Below are 21,434 nucleotides of genomic sequence, written 5' to 3'. Positions count from 1 at the left end.
TTTTTTAAAAATAGCCAATGGGCAAAGATTGCCCCCACCCTTCCTGCCTGCACTGGGAGAGGTGGCCTCAGTGAGTTCCTCCAGCTGCCCTGGCTGCCTTTCCCTGCCCCTTGCTCACTGGTGTTATTGCTCCAAGGCTATTTCATGGCTTCTTGCCTGATTCCCTGTTAAAAATGCTATCCCAGATCTGCTTCCTCACTAACCCTGGCCATAAAGGAGGATGCAAATGCAGCACTATGAATGTCCCAGCTTCCTCCATTTCATTGATCAGTAACTCTTCCCTAGTGAAGCAATGGGCCATGTTTTTCCCTCCTTTTCTTTTTAAGGCAGTTAAGCAAATGCAGAGCCTCTGGCAGCCATTGTTAGTCTTAATTTGATTTGTACCTCAGCTTTCCAATTTTGCCTCTTTGCAATTTAGTGAGCATGTCATTCTGCTCATGTCCTTTGTGGTTTTCCTCATGGCCTTCTGTTTTGAGCAGCGGGATTCTGAAGAACTCTGCGGCTATATTTGCCTCCTCTGAAACTTCCTCCCCTCACTCAGCAAATAAGTAACTACCAAGGTTGTTAGTACAAGTCTCAGGTGTCTGGCTCAGCTCTTCTTGAATTCATGAGCAATCTGTCTCTTAGTTGAAGGTTTTTAAACACCCTTTTCTCCTTAAAATAACAACTTAAGTAATTTCACACTATAGACACAAGAGAAGGGCTATGCTAGTCCAGCCCCAGCGCCACCCATCCTGGCTGTAGAGAATCATGGGATCCTTTTAGGACAGGTAACTGTTTGAGTCCAACAGTTACCCCATCACAGCCAGGTGTTTGTGTCACTGGTGGCAGGAATGTTGATGGGACAGTGAATGGAACTTGGTCATGCAGGTGCTGATCATGCCATGCCTGGCAGAGAAGCTGATGGGGTGGGTGTGAGAACCTGGCCCATGACAGATACACTCCTCACCAAACAGGATATCAGTACTAAGCAGAAATCTATCTTACCTGTCCTATTGACCAGAATGCCAGTACTTCATTCTACCAGTATCATTACCAGGAAAAGCCCAATTAGAGCTGTCCCTGAATTTCAGCTGGACTGCACGCCAGTGACTCCCCTCTTGAACTGGGAGCCCTCTCAAAATTACAAATACCTTACCTGAGATGAAGAGAACCCTTCCTCATCCAAGCTGGAGATATGACAGATATCCTCAGTATCCACCTATGACAAATCCTCAAGTAAGTCACTGAGAGTTTGCTGAGTATATATGATGAAACATTACTAATTACTAACATTACTAATCCATATAGTTACTCCAAATTATAATAAACTTTGTATGGATAATTCATTAGGCATAAAGCATTGTCCTAGTCTGAGATTAAGATTGGACTGAGCTGCACTGTGGTCCCAGAAAGGTTGAAAAGCAAGAGGTTCCACTCAAGCTTACAACTCAGTGGGAGGGGTGGTCTTTATTCGTTCTGTCTACAATCCCCCTATAAATAATTCTAAGTCAATTTTAATGATCAATTTTCAAGGTTGTCCCCTCCATACATTCTCATTTGTTTAGCTAAATTAACTCAAAAATCCAGTGGATACTCTGTCAACCCTTACTGACATTCCTTCACTTTACTTTGATTTGTTGTTTTTCATTTTACTCAATCCCAGGATTCTCAGAGTCCATCTCCACACCACCTCCAGGTGTTCCTCACTGCTTCTGTTCTGTGATCCCACTCTGGGTCAGCCACTGGCCATGGTCTTCCCCCAGCAGCTTCTTCCCCTTCTTTGGTTGCACTCCTGGATTTCACACACTTGTGTCAGGCAAACACCACTTAGTTGTTTGATGTTTGTTTAATGGTTGGACATCTGCCCAAGTTGGATCATATGCTCTGAGAATAATCCAGAAGATCTGGACTATCTTTTCAGGGTCATTTCTGAACCTCAGCATCTGTTGTGGCTGTAACACTAAATCATTAGATCTATGTGCTGGTTTCAAACTCAGTGGGAAAATTAACTCCAGTCAAGTTGCTCCTCTTCCCCCATCCTCTTGCAACAGCAGAGGAAACACCAGGTGAGGCCACAAGTGGGAATCACAATTTTATTGAAAAACTCACAATAAACACAACACTACCAATAATAGAGGGCACAAAAGAGAGTGCTCTACCCACGAGAAGGGTATTCACCACCAAACCAGCAAAAATACCTAGCCAGTCCCAGTACAAAGCAGATCTCTGTCCATCACTGCAGCAGCACTTCTGTGAAGCAAGCAATGCTTTTCCATCCTTGTCCCTTGTGTTTCAAGTGAGTGAACAAGAGTAAGGTCAACCCCCATCACAGCAGGTGCCTGCTCTAGAAAAAATCCAGAAGATTGCTCCAGGAATTCTCATGGCCATACCACCCAGCACATCCAGGACCAAGCTCTTCCTGAACACCGTGTTGGCCACACAGTGTACAAGTGTCATTCCTGAACACGAAGCAAGTAGCTAGAGGAGCCTGCCAGTGACTGGAGACAGTGAAAAGAGTTGCTGAGGCTTGGCAGTGCTTGGAGCTGCAGAAGGCAAGGGGAAAATGGGCTCAAGAGCCCTGCTCTCACCGTGAGACATGGCTTCTTTCAGGGGAATATAAAGCAGGGTTCTGCAGCCACTCAGGGGTGATAGGGGTCTTTGGTCACCAAGACTGCACTGCTATATGAGCTAACACCTAGTTTTTGAGGAGGGCAACCCCAAGAGGTGGACAAGTTCCTTATCTCCCTCACTTGCCCTCTTCCTTGGGGTAGACATCTACATCTGTGTTAGCAGCACTGCCATCCCCACCACTCTGCTTCTGTTGCAATGACTTGATCTCAGTGTAAATGACATTGGAGGAGGCAGGTCCTGTCCCCTTCCCCTTTTCAAAATTCAGGTTGGCATAGGTCAAGTCCTCAGCCTCTGTCACCGGAGCTGCCTGCAGGGAGAGAGCAATAAGTAGAGCCTTGGCTTTTCTTTCTGTGTCTCCCCTCCTAATATATTTCCACTGGCACAATTCTTTGTGCTGCCCAAGCATTACCTAGATTGCTCAGAAGTGCCACCTACTCAAACACTCATAAGCCCTTATTTAATAGGAATTAATAAGTGTTTAGGACCATGTTTTCAGAAAGCAAAGCTGATTTTACTACGAAATCCTTTAAGTGGGTATTCAACAGACAATGCTTTTTTTGACAGGGAGGAGGAAGCAGTATGTGCAAAGCCCTCCCTGGCTTACCGTACTGGTCTGATTCTCCTCTGCCACTTCCTCACTCAGAAGGTCTCCTGAAAAAGGAAACCTAGTTTAAATAGTAGTTAAAATAGTGACAATAATCATTATTTTAAATAAGGAAAATAATGAAAGAATGAAGCAAACATCTGCTTGTGTTGTGGGAAAGGATGAGACACTGGCTATGTGTTTCTGAAGATGGTCAACGGGCTGGAGGGGTTGGCAAGGGCCTAAAAGCCCTTGGAAGGGCTGGAGAAGAGCTCTGAGATGGACACTTCTAGATATGCAAGACCTCAATCACTCAACAGGTAGTGCCATAACCAGACTCCCACCAGCAAGGAGCCAGGAGGAAGGGAAGGGGGTAAACCTTCTCACCACACTGGGACAGTTTATTCAGACCTGTGAAGGGAACACAGAGTGAGCAAGAGCAGTAGGATCTCAAAGATGGACATCTCCCAAGCCTGGCTTTGTCCAGACCAGAAGCTGAGGAAGAAATGCCAACCTGTTGTGTTCCTTCTGCGCTGCCACAGCAGGAAGCCAATCACCGGCATGTGAAGGAGTGTCCCGACCGCTAAGCCAAGGAGGATGCACAGGAAGTCTGCACACACAACAGCACAGAGGCACTCGTGAGCCACCATCCCCCCATGCAGGGACACATGCTGCCATTGCCTCCTTCATGGCAGGGTCAGCTTCTTCCCAGACTTGGGCTTCCAGACCCCGAACCACCTCCAGCTTCGGGGTGCTGACAAAATCCTGTGGGGAATGGTCTCCAAACTCATCCAGGGGGTAGTTGGAGCATCAGAGCCCCTTCCCAGCATCACAGCCTCTGATCCACTGGTGCCTACCCCAGTTTGGCAGTGGGTCCCACCTACTCATGGGAAAACATCTGGCTATTTTCCCCCTTACTGCTCCTCCCTCTTTTTTCCCCGAGGACTCCTCCTGCCCTCCACTCTTGTAACTAAGGGACTGTGCCGGTTTGGCTCCTCCAGTTCTCAGGATGCTTTCAGGGGGAACAATGCATGGAAGAACCAGAGGAGTGCTGGACGTAGCATCCTTGTCTGCCCACTCATCTCCCTCACAGAAACAAACCCACTGCCACTTACTGAGAACTGCTGCTTGTGTGCTGTTTCCAGTGTCTGTCAAATTTGGTGTTGTGATGGAGACTCTACACACAGAGATTTCTGTGCAGGTTGTACACAGGCTTGAGATGCTGAAATTCATACAGTTTTCTCCGACAACTGCTCTTTGTGTACTGTTTCCAGTGTCTGTCGAGTTTGGTCTTGTGATGGAGACCCTACACACAGGGATTTCTGTGCAGGCAGTACAAAGCTTTGAGATGCTGAAATTCATAGAGTTTTCTACCAGAACCACAGTGTTGGTTCGAATCTCCCCCTCCAGGCATTCAGGATTGTAGCACTTCACCTGCACTGTGAGATTCTCCAAACAAATCTTGGACGGCACAGTGTTGACTGGCTCTGTCTGCAGACTGACTGCTCCTGGGGGAAACAAAAGCAGAAGTGATAGCTGAAATATATATATGTGATCCTGAAGGGTCTTGTCCCACATGTCACTCATGAAAGACACAGTGAAGTGACCATCCTTTTCTGCAGCAGCTGATGATCTTTTCCAAACCTGGCTGCTAACCATTCCTCACCACTCAACACTGAAATGTTGCTTGTTGACTTGTGCCACTGGATGCTGTGCACTGCACAAACTTTTCTGTGTCTAAGGAAGGACTGAAAACATGAGGATCAGAGGGAAGGCACCTCCTCCACCTGTGACATAGGCACCCAAGCAGGAAGTGCCTCACGCTCCACAATTTCACAGAGCATGAAGCAGGACTGGGGGATTGGCAGTGGACAATAGTCAGCCCCAGAGAAGCAAAGAAAATATAGTAAACAGCTCCCTGCAGCCTCTCTGACTTCATCCCACCCTCTAACCCTGGAGTACTTCAGAATCACTCCTGACCTCCTGAGTCACTTCAGATTCTCAGCTGAGTCCTCCCTCTTTCATCTCTCTTCAGTCCTTTCTATCCACTCTGAGGGGTGTTAGTGGACTTCTGTCCCTTACCACCCTTGCTTAGTTCAGAACATCTGTTCTTGGATGTGTTCTTTGTGTTCTCCACCCTACATGTGTATGTTCCTGCATGTGCTTTGTTCACAGTGGCAAAGATGAGCTGGGTCAGATAATTTTTCTTCTCTACACCACCTCCATTCTGCTGTTTTCCATTGTTTCAGGTGACATTAAACCGCTTCACCTCCCTGGCAGTGCTGCTCAAGCCTGCCTGAGGCAGACACTGCAAGATGACATCTAACCCAACCAACACATCAACTATGGCTGAAATCTGGTGAGCAAGTCCTGCTGGAAAAAAAAAACAAACCACCCTATAGAAGTCGGTTTTGTCTTAAAGGAATATCCACATCTGCCATGTGCAGCAGACCCCTCTCCTCAGTAATCAGGCTTATAAGCATTTCTGTTTCCTTCCCCCCAGCTGTTTACTCTCCCTGCTGCTGAAGGCAAAGCTGGTTCAAAGCCCCTGGAACTCACAGTCTGTGCATGCACAGTTGCAAGGGAGACCCCTCTGCAAGGCACATGGCAAAGTGCTGCTGCAGAAGAGGGGTTAAATGATGCAGGAGGAGAGGTAAAAGCAGCAGCAGGCGCTTTCCACACCTTCTGCAGGCATAAGCAAAGAGGGAAGAGTTCAGAGCAGAGGCACTGGGGGACTCACCAACTGACAGCCAGGTGAAGAGCAGCAGGGGCAGAAAGGTGTTGGCCAGCCAGAACTCCAAACTTCCCAACAGCCTCGTGGTGACCATGCTGGGTGCCTGGTGGGATCGGCTGAGAGTCTCCATCTCTCCCTGCAGTGCAGGGTCACTGCTCAGCTGAAGCCTTGTCAGGACCTCGCCCCTTTGTCACTGGGCCAGGCAGTTCCCTCTGTGCTCACAGGCCTCCCCTCTCTTCCCCTTCTCTTGTCTCAGCCCAGTTCTTATCTCCTCTCTGCTCTGATTCCTCCTTTGGTTTCATCCTGACCACATACTGTTGGCCCAGAGACCCGAGTAATGCCCCAGGAGCTGCTGATGGCCATTTCCCACTGGTCTAGGGCCCAGCCCAGCAGCTCCCTGTCACTTCCCCAGTTTCTTACAGCACCACCTCCCCACACCACCAGTCTGCTTTGTTTTACACCAGGGAATGGACCCCTTGGAGGAAGCAGTGCTGCCGTCACGGCAGGGGGGGTGGGGTGATGCCCACACCCATCTGGTGATCGGCTGTGCTCACTGAGCCCAGGTGGGGACACACACACCCTGCCAGCCCCCAGGGAATGGTGGTTTGACACGGGGATGGGCTTGATCACTGTTCTGGTTGTGTACACGGCCCTGCAGAGCCCTGCGCCCCTTCTGGCCATGAGCACCCAGATCCCAGCTCCTGCCCAGCCCCTGTACTCCCCTGCCACCTCTGGCATGAGGGACATTAGGACATGAACATCCACTAGGCCAGACACTGCTTGTGTCACCCCTGCCACCAAAGGCATATGTGCAGCAGTCAGCAGGCACAGGCCCCTCTGTCTCCCTAGCTTCTGTGGGTGCAATCTCTGCTGCTCCCCACTGCCTGCACCACTCTTCCTATTCATACTCAGAGCAAAATCTCCTCCATCTGCCATTTCCTCCCCATTAGTTTCTATCAGCATCCATAGCAATCACCCTCCACACCATGCTGGGCACACACAGCCCAGCCACACGTCTCTCCAGAAGAAAGGGTGTTCACTCTGCTCCACCAGCCAGTGGAACTTCCTGGCTGAAGCTGAGATGTCATCTGCAAACCAACCCACATGAGGAAACAGCAACACCAGCAGGATATTTGCTGATGAGAGGGTACAAGATCCACAAGAATGACAAGTGAGAGGTTCTGTATCCCTCTTGCTCTCCCCTCTGGACCTCTTCATCTCTTCCCATGCTCTTTCTGACTTTCACTTCCTCTCTGCATTCAAGTCTTCATCTTCTCTCATTTCACAACTGCATAATGATGTGTACTTGTTTGCTTCCTTCCTTTTCATTTCTATTCTGGTTCTCACGTTTCCTGGCACTGATGAGGCCAAGACCTTCTTCAGCAGGAAATGCCTTCCCTGTGTTCCCAGCTGTGGTGCTGGTGGAACTAAAGGTTAACGTCTTGCCTTCTGCTGACTCCACAGAGCTGCTCTCCTACCAGAGCCCCTTCCAGCTCCACAGCCACACTCCATGGTGCTCTCTGCCAAGGAGAGAAGAGAGCAGGAAATGACAATGCTGCTGTTAATAACAGGGTGCCCCGTGTCAGCAGCAGCTACGCCTGGCACTACACAATGTCCACAGCAAAAGGGAAGCTGCATAGTTCCTCTGATCCCACTGCCTTGAAGCGAACGAGGGAAATACAGAACGTGCCATCAAGGTCCTCCTCTCCCAACTGCTGGGAGCTGGCAAGGAGCCTCCCGTGTGATGCTGGGGAGGATGAGGAGAGGTGTGAGAAGTCCTGTCCTCGGTGGTGGCTTTACAGAGGCTTTTCCTTGGGTGGCGCAGTGCTCTGCCCTCCGCAGGGCCGCCAAAAGCGACCCTGCCCTCGGCCCGAACCTCACAGCACTGTGGGGCTGACGAGGCTCGGGGGTACATTGAGCTGAGGCCCCTGAGCCCTCACGGAGCTGGGCACGGAAGAGCCAGTATCAGAGTACCTGGTGCTGGTGACACCGAGCAGGAGGTGCTGCAAACACTAGCGGTGTCCCGTGCTCCTGAGGCACAGCATCGTAAGAACGCTGCCACCCCCAGGACACCGCTCCGAGCACATCCCTAGAGCCCACAGCGCCTCACTAAGCGCCCATGGCGGGGATGACGCTTCCCCATGCTGATCTCCCATTGGCTGCAGTCTCTGTCAGTCAGTGTAAGCCCCGCCTCCCCGCCCGTGTCCGGCGGCGGGATTGGCCGTCCCTCACGCTGCGCCTGAAGCCCCCCAGGCGCCGCCATGTTCGGGGCTGCTGCCCGGCGGAGGGGCGGTACGGTGCCGGGCTGTCGCGCATGCGCGGGCCGGGCTGGGGCGCCGCCCCGGGAGCGCGCGGCCGCCTCGGGAGCGCGCCCGGCCCGAGGATGCGCCAGGCGGGACAACCCCGGTGGCCCGGCCGGGCACAGGTGAGGGCGGCTCGGACCCCTCCAGCCCCCCCCGGGCTCCTCCGCTGTCCCGGGGCCGCTGGGCGGCGAGCGGGGCGCGGTCCTGCCAGAGGGCGCGGGGCCGGGAGCGGCTGGGAAGGGGCCGGGGGTACCAGCTCCGTGTGGGCCGGTGGGGTGAGGTGGGGCCTGTCCCGTCCAGACCCCTGAAGGGGGGAGGTCTGGTGAGGTGAGGCGAGGTGAGCCCTGCCCTGTTCCAGAGGTGAGGCGAGGTCAGGTGAGCTCTGTCCCATCCAGCCCTGTGAGGAGCCCGCACACGAAGAGCAGCTGCCCAAGCCCCGCACTCCGGGCAGCACAGAGCATCGTGGGCCATGCCAGAGACATCCCCGGGACTGCCATGGCCGTGCCATGAGCTGTGCATGAAGTCCGGTTTGATTTCCAGGATTTTCCAGCTGCTGTTGGCTCCGGCACGGTCCTCATTGCCACCTTCGACCTCGGGCGGCACCTGTGGGAAGTGTTGTGCCTGGAACGGGGCCTCTGCTGCTGTGCATCCAGAGCAGGAAGGACAGAACGCTGTGCTGGGCTTGTCTCGAGGTGTGGTGGGAGTTCCTTGAGGCTGTGGACTCGTGGGTTATCGCACAGCCCGCTGGCCCTGAATCAAAAGCACATTTAGTAAAGAAAGCACGTCAGTTTTGACATCTACACGTGAACCATTTCATACAGAGCCTCAGAGGGCAGATGTGCTTGCTGGTGTGCTCCTCCACCATGTGCCTCCTCTTTCTTGGAACCCAAATGGAACTTTTTAAGATAAGTTGGAAACATGTGAAAAGCTTTGTCTTTATGCAGAGCCAGTGCTACCCTGGCCAGCACCCTTCTGAATATGGGCTGCTATTCTTTCACTACCTTTCACTACCTGGCCATCTGTAATGGTCCACAGAAGTTTCTGAGCCCTGTGAGCCTTGACTGTCCTATTTAGTTTTGGAGATTTCTGCCTTTGGAGCTCCCAGACTGCTTCAATGTGGAATTGAATGGGATCCTGTAGGAGCTATCAGGTTTTTCATTGCACTGGGTGACCAACTTCTTGCTATGTGTACCAAAAGAGTCAAAAAACTCCTTTCTATGACCAGGATGAGACTTCAAACTCACTATGAAATTCAGCAAAAATGAAGGTGTTTTGTGGCCACCAAAAAAAGGAATGGCAGAGCTTTTAAGTGCTTCTGTTTGAAAATTTAAGTCAGAATGATGTTGCAGAATTGATTATTTCTTCTCTGTCAAAAAGAGATTGATTTTTATCTCCTGACATGCAAGACATCCGTTACAGTATGGTTTCAGTTGCCCTTAAAAGCTCTGCCTTTTGGGTTTTCCGGGGGAGGGTTCTCATTAAAGTGTTCATTCCAATGTTTGACTACTGGAGAGGTTGATGTGCTATGATTTTAATTTTTGTAACTAATTTGCTTAGGCTTGTTTGAAGGTTTGAGGCTTGGTGGATTCTAAAATAAATATGTAGAAATTATACCTAATTCTAAGCTGGTGTTGGTACCAGTTTCAGACATTTCTTTCTCAGAATTGTTCCCATGCTCTGCCGAAACCAGTTTTCTCTAGTTTTCAGTTCCATGCTAGATGTGACTTCTGTGCATTCAGTGAGCCTCAGTGGATAGACAAGAGTCTCTCTTTTCACTCCCTGTAAATGACAAATGTCTGCACTGTCTCATGGCAAGGGCACTTCACAACTTAAAGCAGTCTGCTGCAAGGAACCACCTTCTTCAGATTGTTTTGATCCAGCCTTCTCTGAGCTCCATTTGATGTGCTCTTATATGGTGAAGGACAGTGAAAATTGCGGTTTTCTCCATCCTAAGCCACTCTTGATTTTATTGCCTGTGATGTCTCCTCCCAGCTGAGGAATCTTTCCTTACATAGGTCTTCCTTTTCAGAAGATTTTGGTGCTTTTGATCACCTCTGCAGGACTTCCAGTCCTGCTCGCCCCCTGCTTAGAGGAAAAGTACCAGATGTGCACACAGAGCTCCAGATGATGGTGCTCTGGGGACTTCTGTGGCTGCACAGTGCTGTTCTTCTGAGATCCCCGTTCCTTCTTCCTAAACTCTTAATTACAGCTTCTTCTCCTCAGCAGTGGCCTTTTTCTGACATAGAGGGTTTAGGCTGTTTCCTCAGGGTGGCCTGGGCTGGAGTCCCTCTCCTGCCAGCCCTGCAGTGTATCTGCAGTGTGTGTGTGAAGGCTGCAGTACCCCCATGTGCCCCGTTCTGAAAGCTCCCATTACAGGTCTTTGAGCATCTGCTCACTTCTGCTCGTGCTCCATGTGCTCTGTGGTTTTCGTAAGGATTATCTTTTTGCTGCCCTTCATCATGCACATCCATCCTGCTGTGCCTGCCAAACCAGGACTTCCCGGGTGGTCAAAGTCTGGTGGGGGAAGAGGAGGCTGCAGGTGTCTCTCAGGAGAGGGAGGAGAAGCTTGTCCTCTGCTCAGGGCCACTCTGCAGAGCCTTGTGGCTGCAAAGTTTGGGGTTTCCAGCCCTTTTACTGTGCAAGCTGTGTCCCCATACCCAGAGAGCTGGGGCTGCCCTGCTGGAAGTCATTGCTGAGGCTGGGTTGGCCACTTCTTGCTTTGTGGTAGTACTAGTGGTGAGCTGGTGACCTGAAGTTCTTGCAGCATCAGGAGCTGATGCATGGTAGCTAATCACTAGATTTTGTAGGTTTGTGCCAAGAGCTCCTAGTGATACCAATGTAGAAACATGCTATGTTTTGGGATGAGTTTAAGACTAATTCCACCTGACTTGAGATTATTTTTAAAAGGCAGTTGGTTGGAAAACATGAAAGGGTAACACTTAAACTGCATGATTGTTACAGAAATCAGCTTATCTGAGTAGCAGGACTCTCCTGTTGCACATACTGTGGTGTTCTCCTAGAGCATTTTCAATTAATTCAGCCTTTTCTAAACGTGGTGTTGTGTAAGTGAGACACATCTGTGTGATTTGGTGCAAGAAGGCAGACACTCACCTGGTCTCTGTTCCACCTCACTTTGTGTCCCTTCAGATGATGTTCTTTCTGCTGTAAGAATTTATAATTCTTCTAGACCATAAACTGCTAAACAGATTTGTGGGGGCTTCAATAGGTATGCCTCCATCCAGTTGCAAGGGTGATTTTGTTTTGGTTTTGTGTTTTTTGTTTGTTTGGTTTGGTTTGGTTTTTTGTTTGTTTTGTTTGTGTGATTTGTATCAAACAAGCCCGGGTAGAAGCCATCCTTCTTTCCAGTATCCCAGGATCCCACCCTTTTATGTAGACTAGTAAATATTTTCAAGATCCTTTTGATCTTTGTCACTGCCTTATTTAAGTGTCCTGCTAAATGTTGGATAAAAAAGAGTTTGTCAGTGAACTTTGTTCATCCTTATAAAGAATGACAGTGACAGTATCACTTCAAATGCTGCATCACACAGAATAAGAAAAAACATACTGAATTAAGTAAATATTTCATAAGCTGTTTTATAGCACCTGTAAATATTTGTGCATTTTGCAAGACAAATATTCTCAAGCATTTCTGTTTTCTAGTTTCGTGTCTATACAGAAATACCTAGGAATTCAGTCAGAGTTCAGTTTTATAACACATGCTGGGCAGTGTAGGCACCCCCAGACTAATGAGATGCTGATTGCAAACAAAGCACTTGCACTGGGAGTAGTTTCACTTCACTGCCCTGTGCTGTGTCAGGGTTTGCTTTCATGTGTTGTAACTGAATGTATCTTGGCATGGGGACATGAGTAACACTGTTTCTGAGACAGTTCTGTTGCTTAAAGGTGTCTTTTCCAAAGGTGTTGATCTGGTGCTGGTACCAGTTCTCTTTTCAAATGTGGTCTTTGCTTTCTCATTGTAAGCTTCTAACGAAAACTGAATTCATCATGTTTTTTTCTCAAAAAAAAAAAAAAAATCAAAAAAGGTCAAGTGGGTGTAGTAGATGAGAATTCATAAAGGCACAGAACAAAAGCTGGATTGAAGCTTTCTGTGGTGTCAGAGATTGAGGAGACTTCTGACATCTCTCCTTGAAGTTGGTGCTAAAGCAAGTGCTAAAGGCAGTTTGGCCAGCTGTAGGCAGCAGCTGTGCTAAGACAGACTGGCAGGTAGGGATCGAAGAAATGATTTACCAGGAAATATTTGGAAGAACAAAATGAGTGTGACTTGACAAATGCTTGTGTGTAGGGAATATAATAATTCTGTGCAAGCCCTGCATGCCTCGAGATTAAGTGGCATTGGCAGAAGGAGATACTTTTAACTGTCCTAAGTGAAGCTTTTAACTACTGACAGTGGAAACAGAGGAGCACCCTTTTTCTTTTTTTCAAAAAGCAGCTTTCTGGGTATTTAAATACTGGCATTCTCCCTCCTTTTGGGCTTCTTCTCCCCAGGCAAAACAAGCTCACTGAATCTAGGCTTTCCCCACAGGACATATTTTCTAAATCTTCTCTAGACTGACTTATCTATTTGCCATAAAATTGTTAAGGTCCAAGTAGTTGTTTTCAGTTTGTGTATTTAATTTGGAAGAAAGATTTATGTGTCCCAAAGCATGTCTATTATTTCTGGCTACTTCAATAGGTCTAATAAAAGATATTGCCTCATCTCAAAAACCTTTATCTCATTTAGGGACTTACATCATCACAAATAGAGCAGCACTGCTTTTACTGCCAGTGTGACAGACTCTGTGTCCTGTCCTCTTGGTGCTTCCTGTCACTCCCAGTTCGTGCTTCCCTGTGTCTGGTTTATCCTGCATTCTTGTGTGTGTTTCTGTCCCCATGTGCTGAGTTTTGAAGCTGAGGAGATGATTCTGTCAAGCTGCTTTCTTACCATTCTTCTGCAATAGGTTTGTTAGACTTGTCCCTTAATACTGTATCTCTATAGACTGCACCTTTTGAGGATTTTGGTTTTTGTCATTAGGATGTTTGAGAATGTTGAAAGCCATACAAAGGACAAAAGGTAGAATTCAGGATAGGTGTGTTTGATACCACAATGTGTCTTTTCCTCATAATGACTTGTAACTTTTCACATTTTAGGAACTGTGGATGGAACATCAAGCTGAGGAGCCGAGTATTTTATTGAAGGCCTGTATGTAGACCCTGATGCTTGAATGAATGAATGAAGAATGAAAATGCTCCCTGGAGTGGGTGTGTTTGGAACTGGTAGTGCTGCCCGGGTCCTGGTACCCCTGCTGAGGGCAGAAGGCTTCTCCATTGAAGCTCTCTGGGGGAAGACTGAAGAGGAAGCCAAACAGCTGGCAGAGGAAATGAACATCTCCTTCTACACGAGCCGGACTGATGATGTCTTGCTGCATCAGGATGTGGATTTGGTTTGCATCAACATCCCTCCACCACTAACTCGGCAAATTGCTGTGAAGGCTCTAGGTACCTTCTTATCCTTGAGTTGGATCAAAAATCTGTAGCTTGTTGGCAGATGGAAATTTGAAGCTGTTACCCCACCATAGTTCTGGTTGCACCAACAGGCAAATGCAGTGTGGCATTTGTGAGAAAGATTACCTGGTTTTTTTTGTTTTTTTAAATACTGTTAATAATTGCTTATAGCTCTGCTTGAACCAATTAAATATCTTACTAAAATATCTTACTCAGTTCAGACTGAAGTTATGGTAGGGAGTTTGTAATAAAAATCAGCTGTATCAGGGATATTAATGAGAGGGTAAATGGCTATATTCCCATTAAAAAAACCCAGAGCAACAGAAACAAACAAAACAACTTCAGTTGTTTAATTCATTTTAGATTTTCCCATGTTCTGTACTAGGAAACTGAGATTTACCTGGAAGGGGAAGATTATTCAGCTCTGCTTTATGCTTTCCCCACACGTAAAATCAAACTTGAAAGTTGAAAGTCTTTGAAAAAATATTTGTGTGCACTCAGTAGAATCTTGTGAATTAGCAGCTAAGAAATGCTGTTCTAGCTGTGATCCTGGCCACTACCTGGAGACCCCTCTTGGCACATGCATGTCCATAGAAGGCTGATGTGGTCCCAGGTAGAAGAATCCTTCTCCTTGACTCAGGAGGGCAGATGCTGGGGACAGCAGGAGGAATCCAGCTAGATCAGAAAGAAGGGATGACACCCCAGACTGGTTGGGCAGGGAGATGGGAGCCAACTGCCCAGGCATCCTGACATTTGTTAATTCCCCAGTGTGTGACTTTGTAGTGTTAATGTCCCCTCCTGTAGTGCAGCGTGGGTGTCAGTTTGCGTGTAATTCTGTAAATAACAAGGGTGATATTTTTACTGTGTTTACAGGAGATACACAAGTTAATTTTAGGACAGGTAATCTCAGACCATGTGAGCAAGGGTTGTTTGTTGTGCCTCTTTTCTCTATAGTAATTTATTTTGGAAGTAAATAAGTCCCTGCACAAACATTTGCAATGCCACTTAGATATACAAAGAGAGATTTCAGGCTTTTTTTTCCCTTTTCTTTTTTACATTGTTAGATTTGTTTGTTTACCTCGTTAGAGTATTGTCCTTTGAATTTAAGGTACTCTGATTTTTAATTATTTGAACTGTAAGTTAGAATTTATCTCTTCAAATATGCTAAAAGCTCTTTAAAGCACTTGTTAGGTAATATGCATTTCCCTAGGTCTTGTGGCTCTTGATGATCAAGTGGGCTAAAAAGGAGAGTATTGAACCTTCTCTGGTGAATTATTAACGAAAAGGGATTGAGATTCCTTCATTGAAGGCTGGGAACCCATAAGATAGCATTATCCAGAGGAGGAAAGAGAGGTAAAGCTGGTGCAGGAGTAGAGGTTATATGTATGCTTGAATGCAAGTTTAGGAAGTGGAAGGCTGAAAAAACCAGGGAAATAGATAGATGTAGCAGGAAAGGGTAACAATTACTTCCTCTGTCCTCAGGTGTTCTGATCTGCAAACTGATGCAGACATCTCAGACCAATGTGATGCTGACCTTGCCTTTCAGCTTTCCAGGTTCATTGCAGTGGTACTTGTAGGCCTACTGCCCAGTATATCATGATTTATCTACAGCCAGTGTAGGGTGGTTTCCTGTGCTTGAATGTTCTGAAGGAGCACAGAACCATGTCAGGGCCAAAGATGGCAACAACATTTTCTTTGGAAGTTGAGATTAATACAGTGATGGTTATAATCAGAGAATTATCAGCTGGGAATTGTTTATAACAGATTGGTGTTTAGTTGTCAGGAGACTGGGCTTTAGGAAATGTCAGAAGTGGTGCAGTAATAATGGTCTTGCATGTTATGTTGGGCTTGGTTTGTTTGTTTTAAAGTGGTGACACTTTTATCACTTATTTTTGCACATTTTTCTACTTTTTTTAAAAATTGTGCTTCCATTTTTGTGCCTGGTAAAGAAGAGAAAAAAACCCAGTTTTTCTAGGTGGTGCACTTTCCTTGCCTAAGTTTCTTGCTGACAGGCATCCATGAACAAGCCTGGGGACAAAGCAGTGACACTGGTTTGAGTTCATGAACCAGACAGAACGGATCAAAGCCCAGGGGATAGTTCACATGAAAATCAGTGTAATCTTGTAGTTTATCTCCACACCAGGTAAAGCAAGAAGCTCTCTTTAAATTTATGCTTCTTTTGATCTCAGAGGAGCTAAATACATTTCACCAAATGTCTGTGTTGTGGTTCATGTCCCACAGTTAAATGCACCCATCCATGCTCTCATCTCCTGGCTGGTGAGGGCCTCAACTGAAAATTTTGCAGCTGTGGTTTAGGAAAACAATATGGTACAAAGTTGAGGTTATTCATTACCAAAACAATAGTAACAATCCCAGGGATTTAAGCTGCACTGCCTTGGAAAACAAAAGGCATGGCCATGACGTTGGTAAGGGACCTTGTAGCCATCTCTGACTTGGCCCTTGTCCTTGCTTCATGGCCATCTCTGTGAGCTTGGGGACAGCTGGAGGGATGTTCCACTGAAGGCAACAGCAGGATTATCCCAGAGCTGTTGTGTGTTCCCAGGTCTCCATCCTGGCACTTGGCAGCACACAGTGGCCTGTGTCAGTGCTCTGCACTGGCTGCCATCCCAAAAAAAGGCATCAGCCAGTTTTAGCTGCTCAAGTGGCCTGGCCTGGGCTGCCACAACAGGCACAGCACTGAGCGAGGGCGGGGCTGGTCAGCAGGGCAGGGACAGCCCGGTGTGAGGAACTGCCCAGCGTGCTGGGGCTGTGCCCAGGCTCAGCCGTCTCTGCTCTCAGTCCCCCTGCAGGGACCAGGCCTGGGCAGGCAGGGGAGCAGCACCAGCAGAGCACTGGCTGCAGAGCTCTACCAGGGTGTGCATGGAGCAAGAGTCAGCGTGGTTTTCTGCAAGCTCTGAGGAGGCAGATCTGCTCAGCATGCTGTGAGCATCCCTTTGCTTTTTCTGGTGGTGCTTTAACCTGCCTGGAGACAACCACCATTGAAACAAAGTAGATAACTGGACTGAATCAACTCTAGATGCTTGCCCAGGTGCTTCAGCTAGCTGAAAAATATTGAAATTAGTGTTGTGCCTTGCCTTAGCAGTAGGACTGGGGACAGGGGAGTCAGAAATGGTCCCTGAAATGGGAGATTACCAATGGACAGCCAGGGTGTACACTGGGAGTTTGACCTGACCCTTTGTTCATTAAAGCTGCTGTAGGCTCGTATCAATACAGGGGATTTTTCACTTGTAGTCTTCTTATTTTCTGCCTGGATTTCACTTGTGTCTGTTAGAAGCAGAGATTCTGGGTCTCCTGTAGCTGTCCCCGGGCTCCTGTGTCACAGGAGCTTGCTGGCCCCTGGCCTGCTCGGAGGGCTCCTGGAGGGCTGGCTGGGTGCAGCCGGGAGGGGGAGCACGGAGAGCAGGATCTGCCTTCCCCTCGCGTGCCAGACACCGATTGAGGTTCCTGTGCTGGTACCTTCTCACTGGGACTCAGCTAAAAGCTGTTCTGAGCAGGGAGCACAGTCTGCTCCTGGCTAAGGAGGAGCTCTCAGAGAGGTGCCCACCACCGTTTGCAGTGATTCCTGCAATTCTTGGGCAGAAACTGTGGTGTGCCAGGACTGACCTTCAGGTCTGGCATGCCCAGTTAGTGTCTGTAATAACCATGTTAGGAATAACATTATTATTACACTGAAAAATGTTTAGATAAGTATTTGATGAGAACAGATGTAAAACAGGAAAAAACAGTAAAAGTAAAGCCCTGCCACGAGAAGGGGAATACCAGAAAAGCTCCAAATGTAATAGTTGGTTAAAACTTGTACTGTCATGCTCTTTTGTATTGCTTTATTTCTGATTTAAAGTTAGGGGGAAAAAGAGGATTATTGACTGCCTCCATTGATTTAGGCTGAGCATGATGTAAAGTGCATCAGTAGCAATAACAGTGCAGTGGGTCAGCTTGGGGGTGCAGCTCTTGTCCATGTAACTCAGTCACCTTTTGTCTGATTGTACAAACAGGCTCTATGTGCAGACCAAAATTATTCGCTTTCTAATTAGGAAGAGGTGTTTTAAAACAGTCCATTTACCAAAACATTATTTCAGATTCTTGTGCTCTGTACACAGAATCTGTATGTATGTCTTTTATATATATACATTTTTATATTTAAGTAAATGGTATGTCCTATTTATATTAATTAATTTTAAAAATAAAATGGTATAGTGATGGTGAAATACAAAGTGAAAATCAAATCTTTCCTTTCCCCACCTCTTCTCTGTAGAGTACCTGGCTTTTTTTCCTCTTCTGGCTATATTCAAATATATTCAAATAATGTTTTAACTGTAGCACTCATATTGTGTCTTGTTTTGATGCCATGTGATGCCATTTGGACATTTTTCTTTCATGATGTAAAAATGCTCTTTTTATTTGGAGCCTCCCTCTGTGAGAATTTGTCAGCTCTGCAACTGGAGCATCTTGGGAACAACACTGAGTCTTGCTGCACTTGGCATTCCTACTTTAGTTCCCAGACCTTTACCTTAGAAATTTCAGCAACTCTTAAAAACACCACTTCTTGACAACCTTTGAGGCATCTGAGCATGTTTTGCTCATGTGTGCTAAATATTGCATTTTTTTTTCATTTGTTGCAGGAATAGGGAAGAACGTGCTGTGTGAGAAAGCTGCTACCTCTGTGGATGCCTTCAGGATGGTCACAGCTGCCAGGTATTACCCCAAGCTGATGAGCATCGTTGGCAACGTCCTGCGTTTCCTGCCCGCCTTTGTGAAGATGAAGCAGCTGATAGAGGAGCACTACGTGGGCAACGTCATCATCTGCGACGTGCGCGTCTACGGGGGCAGCCTGCTCAGCCACAAGTACAACTGGATCTGTGACGAGCTCATGGGAGGGGGCGGGCTGCACACCATGGGCACCTACATCATCGACCTCCTGACTCACCTCACCAGCAGGAGGGCTGAGAAGGTCCACGGTCTGCTCAAGACTTTTGTGAAGCAGAACACGGCCATCAGCGGGATCCGCCACGTCACCAGCGATGACTTCTGCGTTTTCCAGATGCTCATGGGTGACGGCGTCTGTTGCACTGTGACTCTCAACTTCAACATGCCCGGATCATTCATCCATGAGGTCATGATTGTGGGGTCTGCTGGTCGCCTCATAGCTCGTGGCACAGACTTGTACGGGCAGAAGAACACTGCTCTCCAGGAAGAACTACTGTTTACAGACTCTCTGCCTGTCAACAAGGGCCTTTTGGATAAGGGGTTCAAGGACATCCCGCTGCTTTACCTGAAGGGAATGGTGTACATGGTGCAAGCTCTGCGGCAGTCTTTCCAAGACCAGGAGGACCGTCGGACATGGGATCATAAACCTGTGTCCATGGCAGCCTCTTTTGAAGATGGGCTGTACATGCAGAGTGTGGTAGAGGCCATCAAGAAATCGAGTAGGTCAGGTGAGTGGGAGACTGTGGAGGTGATGACTGAGGAACCAGATGCCAACCAAAACCTCTGTGAGGCACTTCAAAGAAATAACTTATGAACATTCCTGCCTTGGAAAATAGGACAATTAACACTTCTGGCTGTAATGTAAAAAAACCCAGTTTTTAAGATATGTAGATTCTTATTTAATAGCGTGAGTTTCTTGGTTTTTTAAAACATGTAAAATGTGTTCTGATAGGAACAGTTCTGGTTTAAATTGTTTAAAGAGTTTTAAATGTTTCTGTTTTTTGCAAACATTTAATTTTTGTCTTGGAAACTGGTAGGAAAACTTGAATTGCCCTTTGCACTTGCAGTAGCTGAAGTGAATTATGGGATCTCTGCCATTGCATGGCTTGGAAATGGGACACAACCCCTCTTGCACAGGTTGCTGATTTAACCATGAGAGCATGTGGAGCAAGATCAGGGAGTATCTGTTGTTCAGATGCCTTTTTCTTCTCTCTTGGAGACCGATTTATGTTTCAATCCTCAGTTTGTAAACTTTTAGGAAAGAGTTTAGTGATGTAACAGGTCTCTAAACTCCTATAGGACAAAAAGTAGAAGGAATGGATTAAAATTAATAACATAAGGATCAGCCTTTTGGCTTCCTGTGTGTGGTAAATGTCTTTCAAATTCATTCAAACGGATGTTTTATTTAAATGATACTATAATTCTCTGTTGTTGATGTTTGGCAGGAAAATCTTCGGGAAGTCTGTGATGCATTGAGCTATTCTTCCATATCTGTAGACACTATTTCTTCTACTCAAGAGGCTGTCTGCATCCAGCAGCTGTTTTTCCATAAGCTCTGTGCTTATGTCAGTTGTGTTTACTGCCTGGCAGCACCAGTGCCGTGCCTGTGGGGCCACGTTCTCATTTCTGTGACTGTTAATAAATAAATGCCTCCCAGGGTCACGGGATTGCCACAGCGTCGGAACAAAGTTGTACAGCATGAACCTTTCAGGGACCTGAAAGTGGAAGGAAGGAGGTATTTCCTACCTCTCGCAGCAATCTTAATGTGCTGGCTGGCTAACTGTCACACTACACACATCCTGATAGCTGAGAGAACAGGGACTGAACTGCCATGGGTAAATGTGCTCTTGATCTCAAACACTCGCTATTAACCCTCTGGTCCAGCTCATCTTCACACTCTCCTGCAGCTGGTGTCCAGTGGAGAGATTTGTTGGCAGATGATGGGGTGGAAGTTCATTCCTTTTGAGGAATGTTTCTCTCTGAGGCAGGTATGTGGAAAGGATAGTCTAATTTTACTACATTTGTTTTGTGTACTTGAAAGCTTTTTTTAAAATGTATTTCCCATTAAATTGTAACCCTGTGTATTTATGTATATTAACATGCACGCTGCTGTTTCATAAGCTGGACCTTCCTGAAAAGTATCATGTTTTCTACAGAAATAAAAGGTTGTGTTTGTTGAGGGAATTCTCTATGCAGCTGTGTGCGTGTGTTTGATTTGGTAAAGCTAAAACCATCTTAATAAAAGTGAACAGGAGACTCAGAGATGGGACTCAGTATCTGGTGATAAAAGAACTTATTGTAGAAGTTACCAGAAGACACCAAGAAAGAAACAAAATCGCTGCAGTGTTGATGGGACCACTTTCTTTGCTTGGTGTGTAAATTAGGTATTTACCTTTGGATATTTACTTTCCAGATTCTGACTGAAACAAGTCTACTGCTGTGCTGTTTTAAAGGGTTAGGAACTCGGCTGCTCTTGTGCTGTGTGCCATCTCATCTCTGTGAGGTATGAAGGAAGTGCAGGATTAGATTGGATATTAGAATAGTCTCCCCAGGAAAGTGGTTTTGGTCCCAAGCTTGCCAGGGTTCAAGGAGAATTTGGACAAAGCTCTGGGAGGCACAGGGTGGGATTTTTAGGGTTGTCCTGTGCAGGGCCAGGATTTGTATTCAATGATCCTGCCATAGGTGTAAGCATCTAATGATATGGAGTGTGTGTGCTATGTAAAATCGATGAGGTAATGTGTCCTGAGCTCACCTTGCAATCACTACCTTCATTCGGATAGAAAAGCCCTGACTGTTTTCATGCCAGTTTGGGGTCTGGTTTTGAAGGTGTCATTCTGGAATGGAGAACCTTCCTTTGTGCCTTTGTCACTAGGTTTGTAATGGGCAGAAAAAAATCTAAAGTGCAGCTCCTTCTCTAGAAGAAGGAAGCACAAAACATCTCCCGATGATCCCCGTGAAGGGAGGGAGAATGCCA

At 47.0% G+C, this 21,434-nt stretch overlaps 2 protein-coding genes across 5 annotated transcripts; one reads left to right on the top strand and one right to left on the bottom strand.

Moving 5' to 3' along the window:
* Positions 1-2,061: 2,061 nt before the first annotated feature.
* LOC106860915 (uncharacterized) lies at positions 2,062-6,306 on the bottom strand. 2 transcript variants are annotated; one of them, XM_014889025.2, is made up of 5 exons: positions 5,937-6,306; positions 4,312-4,704; positions 3,711-3,806; positions 3,218-3,264; positions 2,062-2,920 (listed from the first exon to the last, which is right to left on the bottom strand). In XM_014889025.2, exons 1-5 carry the CDS (start codon positions 6,058-6,060, stop codon positions 2,729-2,731), a joined length of 852 nt encoding a protein of 283 aa, XP_014744511.2. In that variant the 5' UTR covers positions 6,061-6,306; the 3' UTR covers positions 2,062-2,728. The 2 variants fall into 2 exon arrangements, with proteins under 2 accessions (XP_014744511.2, XP_014744512.2); XM_014889026.2 differs by lacking the exon at positions 3,711-3,806 and having other exon boundaries at positions 5,937-6,301.
* A 1,946-nt stretch (positions 6,307-8,252) lies between these two features.
* On the top strand, positions 8,253-20,651 carry GFOD2 (Gfo/Idh/MocA-like oxidoreductase domain containing 2). 3 transcript variants are annotated; one of them, XM_088172042.1, is made up of 4 exons: positions 8,279-8,355; positions 8,774-8,925; positions 13,382-13,729; positions 18,376-20,651. In XM_088172042.1, the coding sequence occupies exons 3-4, from the start codon at positions 13,471-13,473 to the stop codon at positions 19,272-19,274; spliced, it is 1,158 nt and encodes a 385-aa protein (XP_088028168.1). In that variant the 5' UTR covers positions 8,279-8,355; positions 8,774-8,925; positions 13,382-13,470; the 3' UTR covers positions 19,275-20,651. The 3 variants fall into 3 exon arrangements, with proteins under 3 accessions (XP_014744535.1, XP_088028168.1, XP_088028167.1); XM_088172041.1 differs by having other exon boundaries at positions 8,774-9,500; XM_014889049.2 differs by lacking the exon at positions 8,774-8,925 and having other exon boundaries at positions 8,253-8,355.
* Positions 20,652-21,434: the final 783 nt, after the last annotated feature.

Source organism: Sturnus vulgaris, chromosome 12 (assembly GCF_052056855.1).
Source record: "Sturnus vulgaris isolate bStuVul1 chromosome 12, bStuVul1.hap1, whole genome shotgun sequence".
NCBI classification, from domain to species: Eukaryota; Metazoa; Chordata; class Aves; order Passeriformes; family Sturnidae; genus Sturnus; species Sturnus vulgaris.
This window is presented reverse-complemented; position numbering and strand designations above follow the sequence as displayed.

Excerpts from the sequence above, each read along its gene's own strand:
- LOC106860915 (XM_014889025.2), bottom strand. The coding sequence starts at position 6,060 with ATGGAGACTCTCAGCCGATCCCACCAGGCACCCAGCATGGTCACCACG. Across the intron at positions 4,705-5,936 it reads CTTCACCTGGCTGTCAGTTG|GAGCAGTCAGTCTGCAGACA; the intron begins GTGAGTCCCCCA and ends TGTTTCCCCCAG. Across the intron at positions 3,265-3,710 it reads GCGCAGAAGGAACACAACAG|GAGACCTTCTGAGTGAGGAA; the intron begins GTTGGCATTTCT and ends TTCCTTTTTCAG.
- GFOD2 (XM_014889049.2), top strand. The coding sequence starts at position 13,471 with ATGAAAATGCTCCCTGGAGTGGGTGTGTTTGGAACTGGTAGTGCTGCC. Across the intron at positions 13,730-18,375 it reads AATTGCTGTGAAGGCTCTAG|GAATAGGGAAGAACGTGCTG; the intron begins GTACCTTCTTAT and ends CATTTGTTGCAG.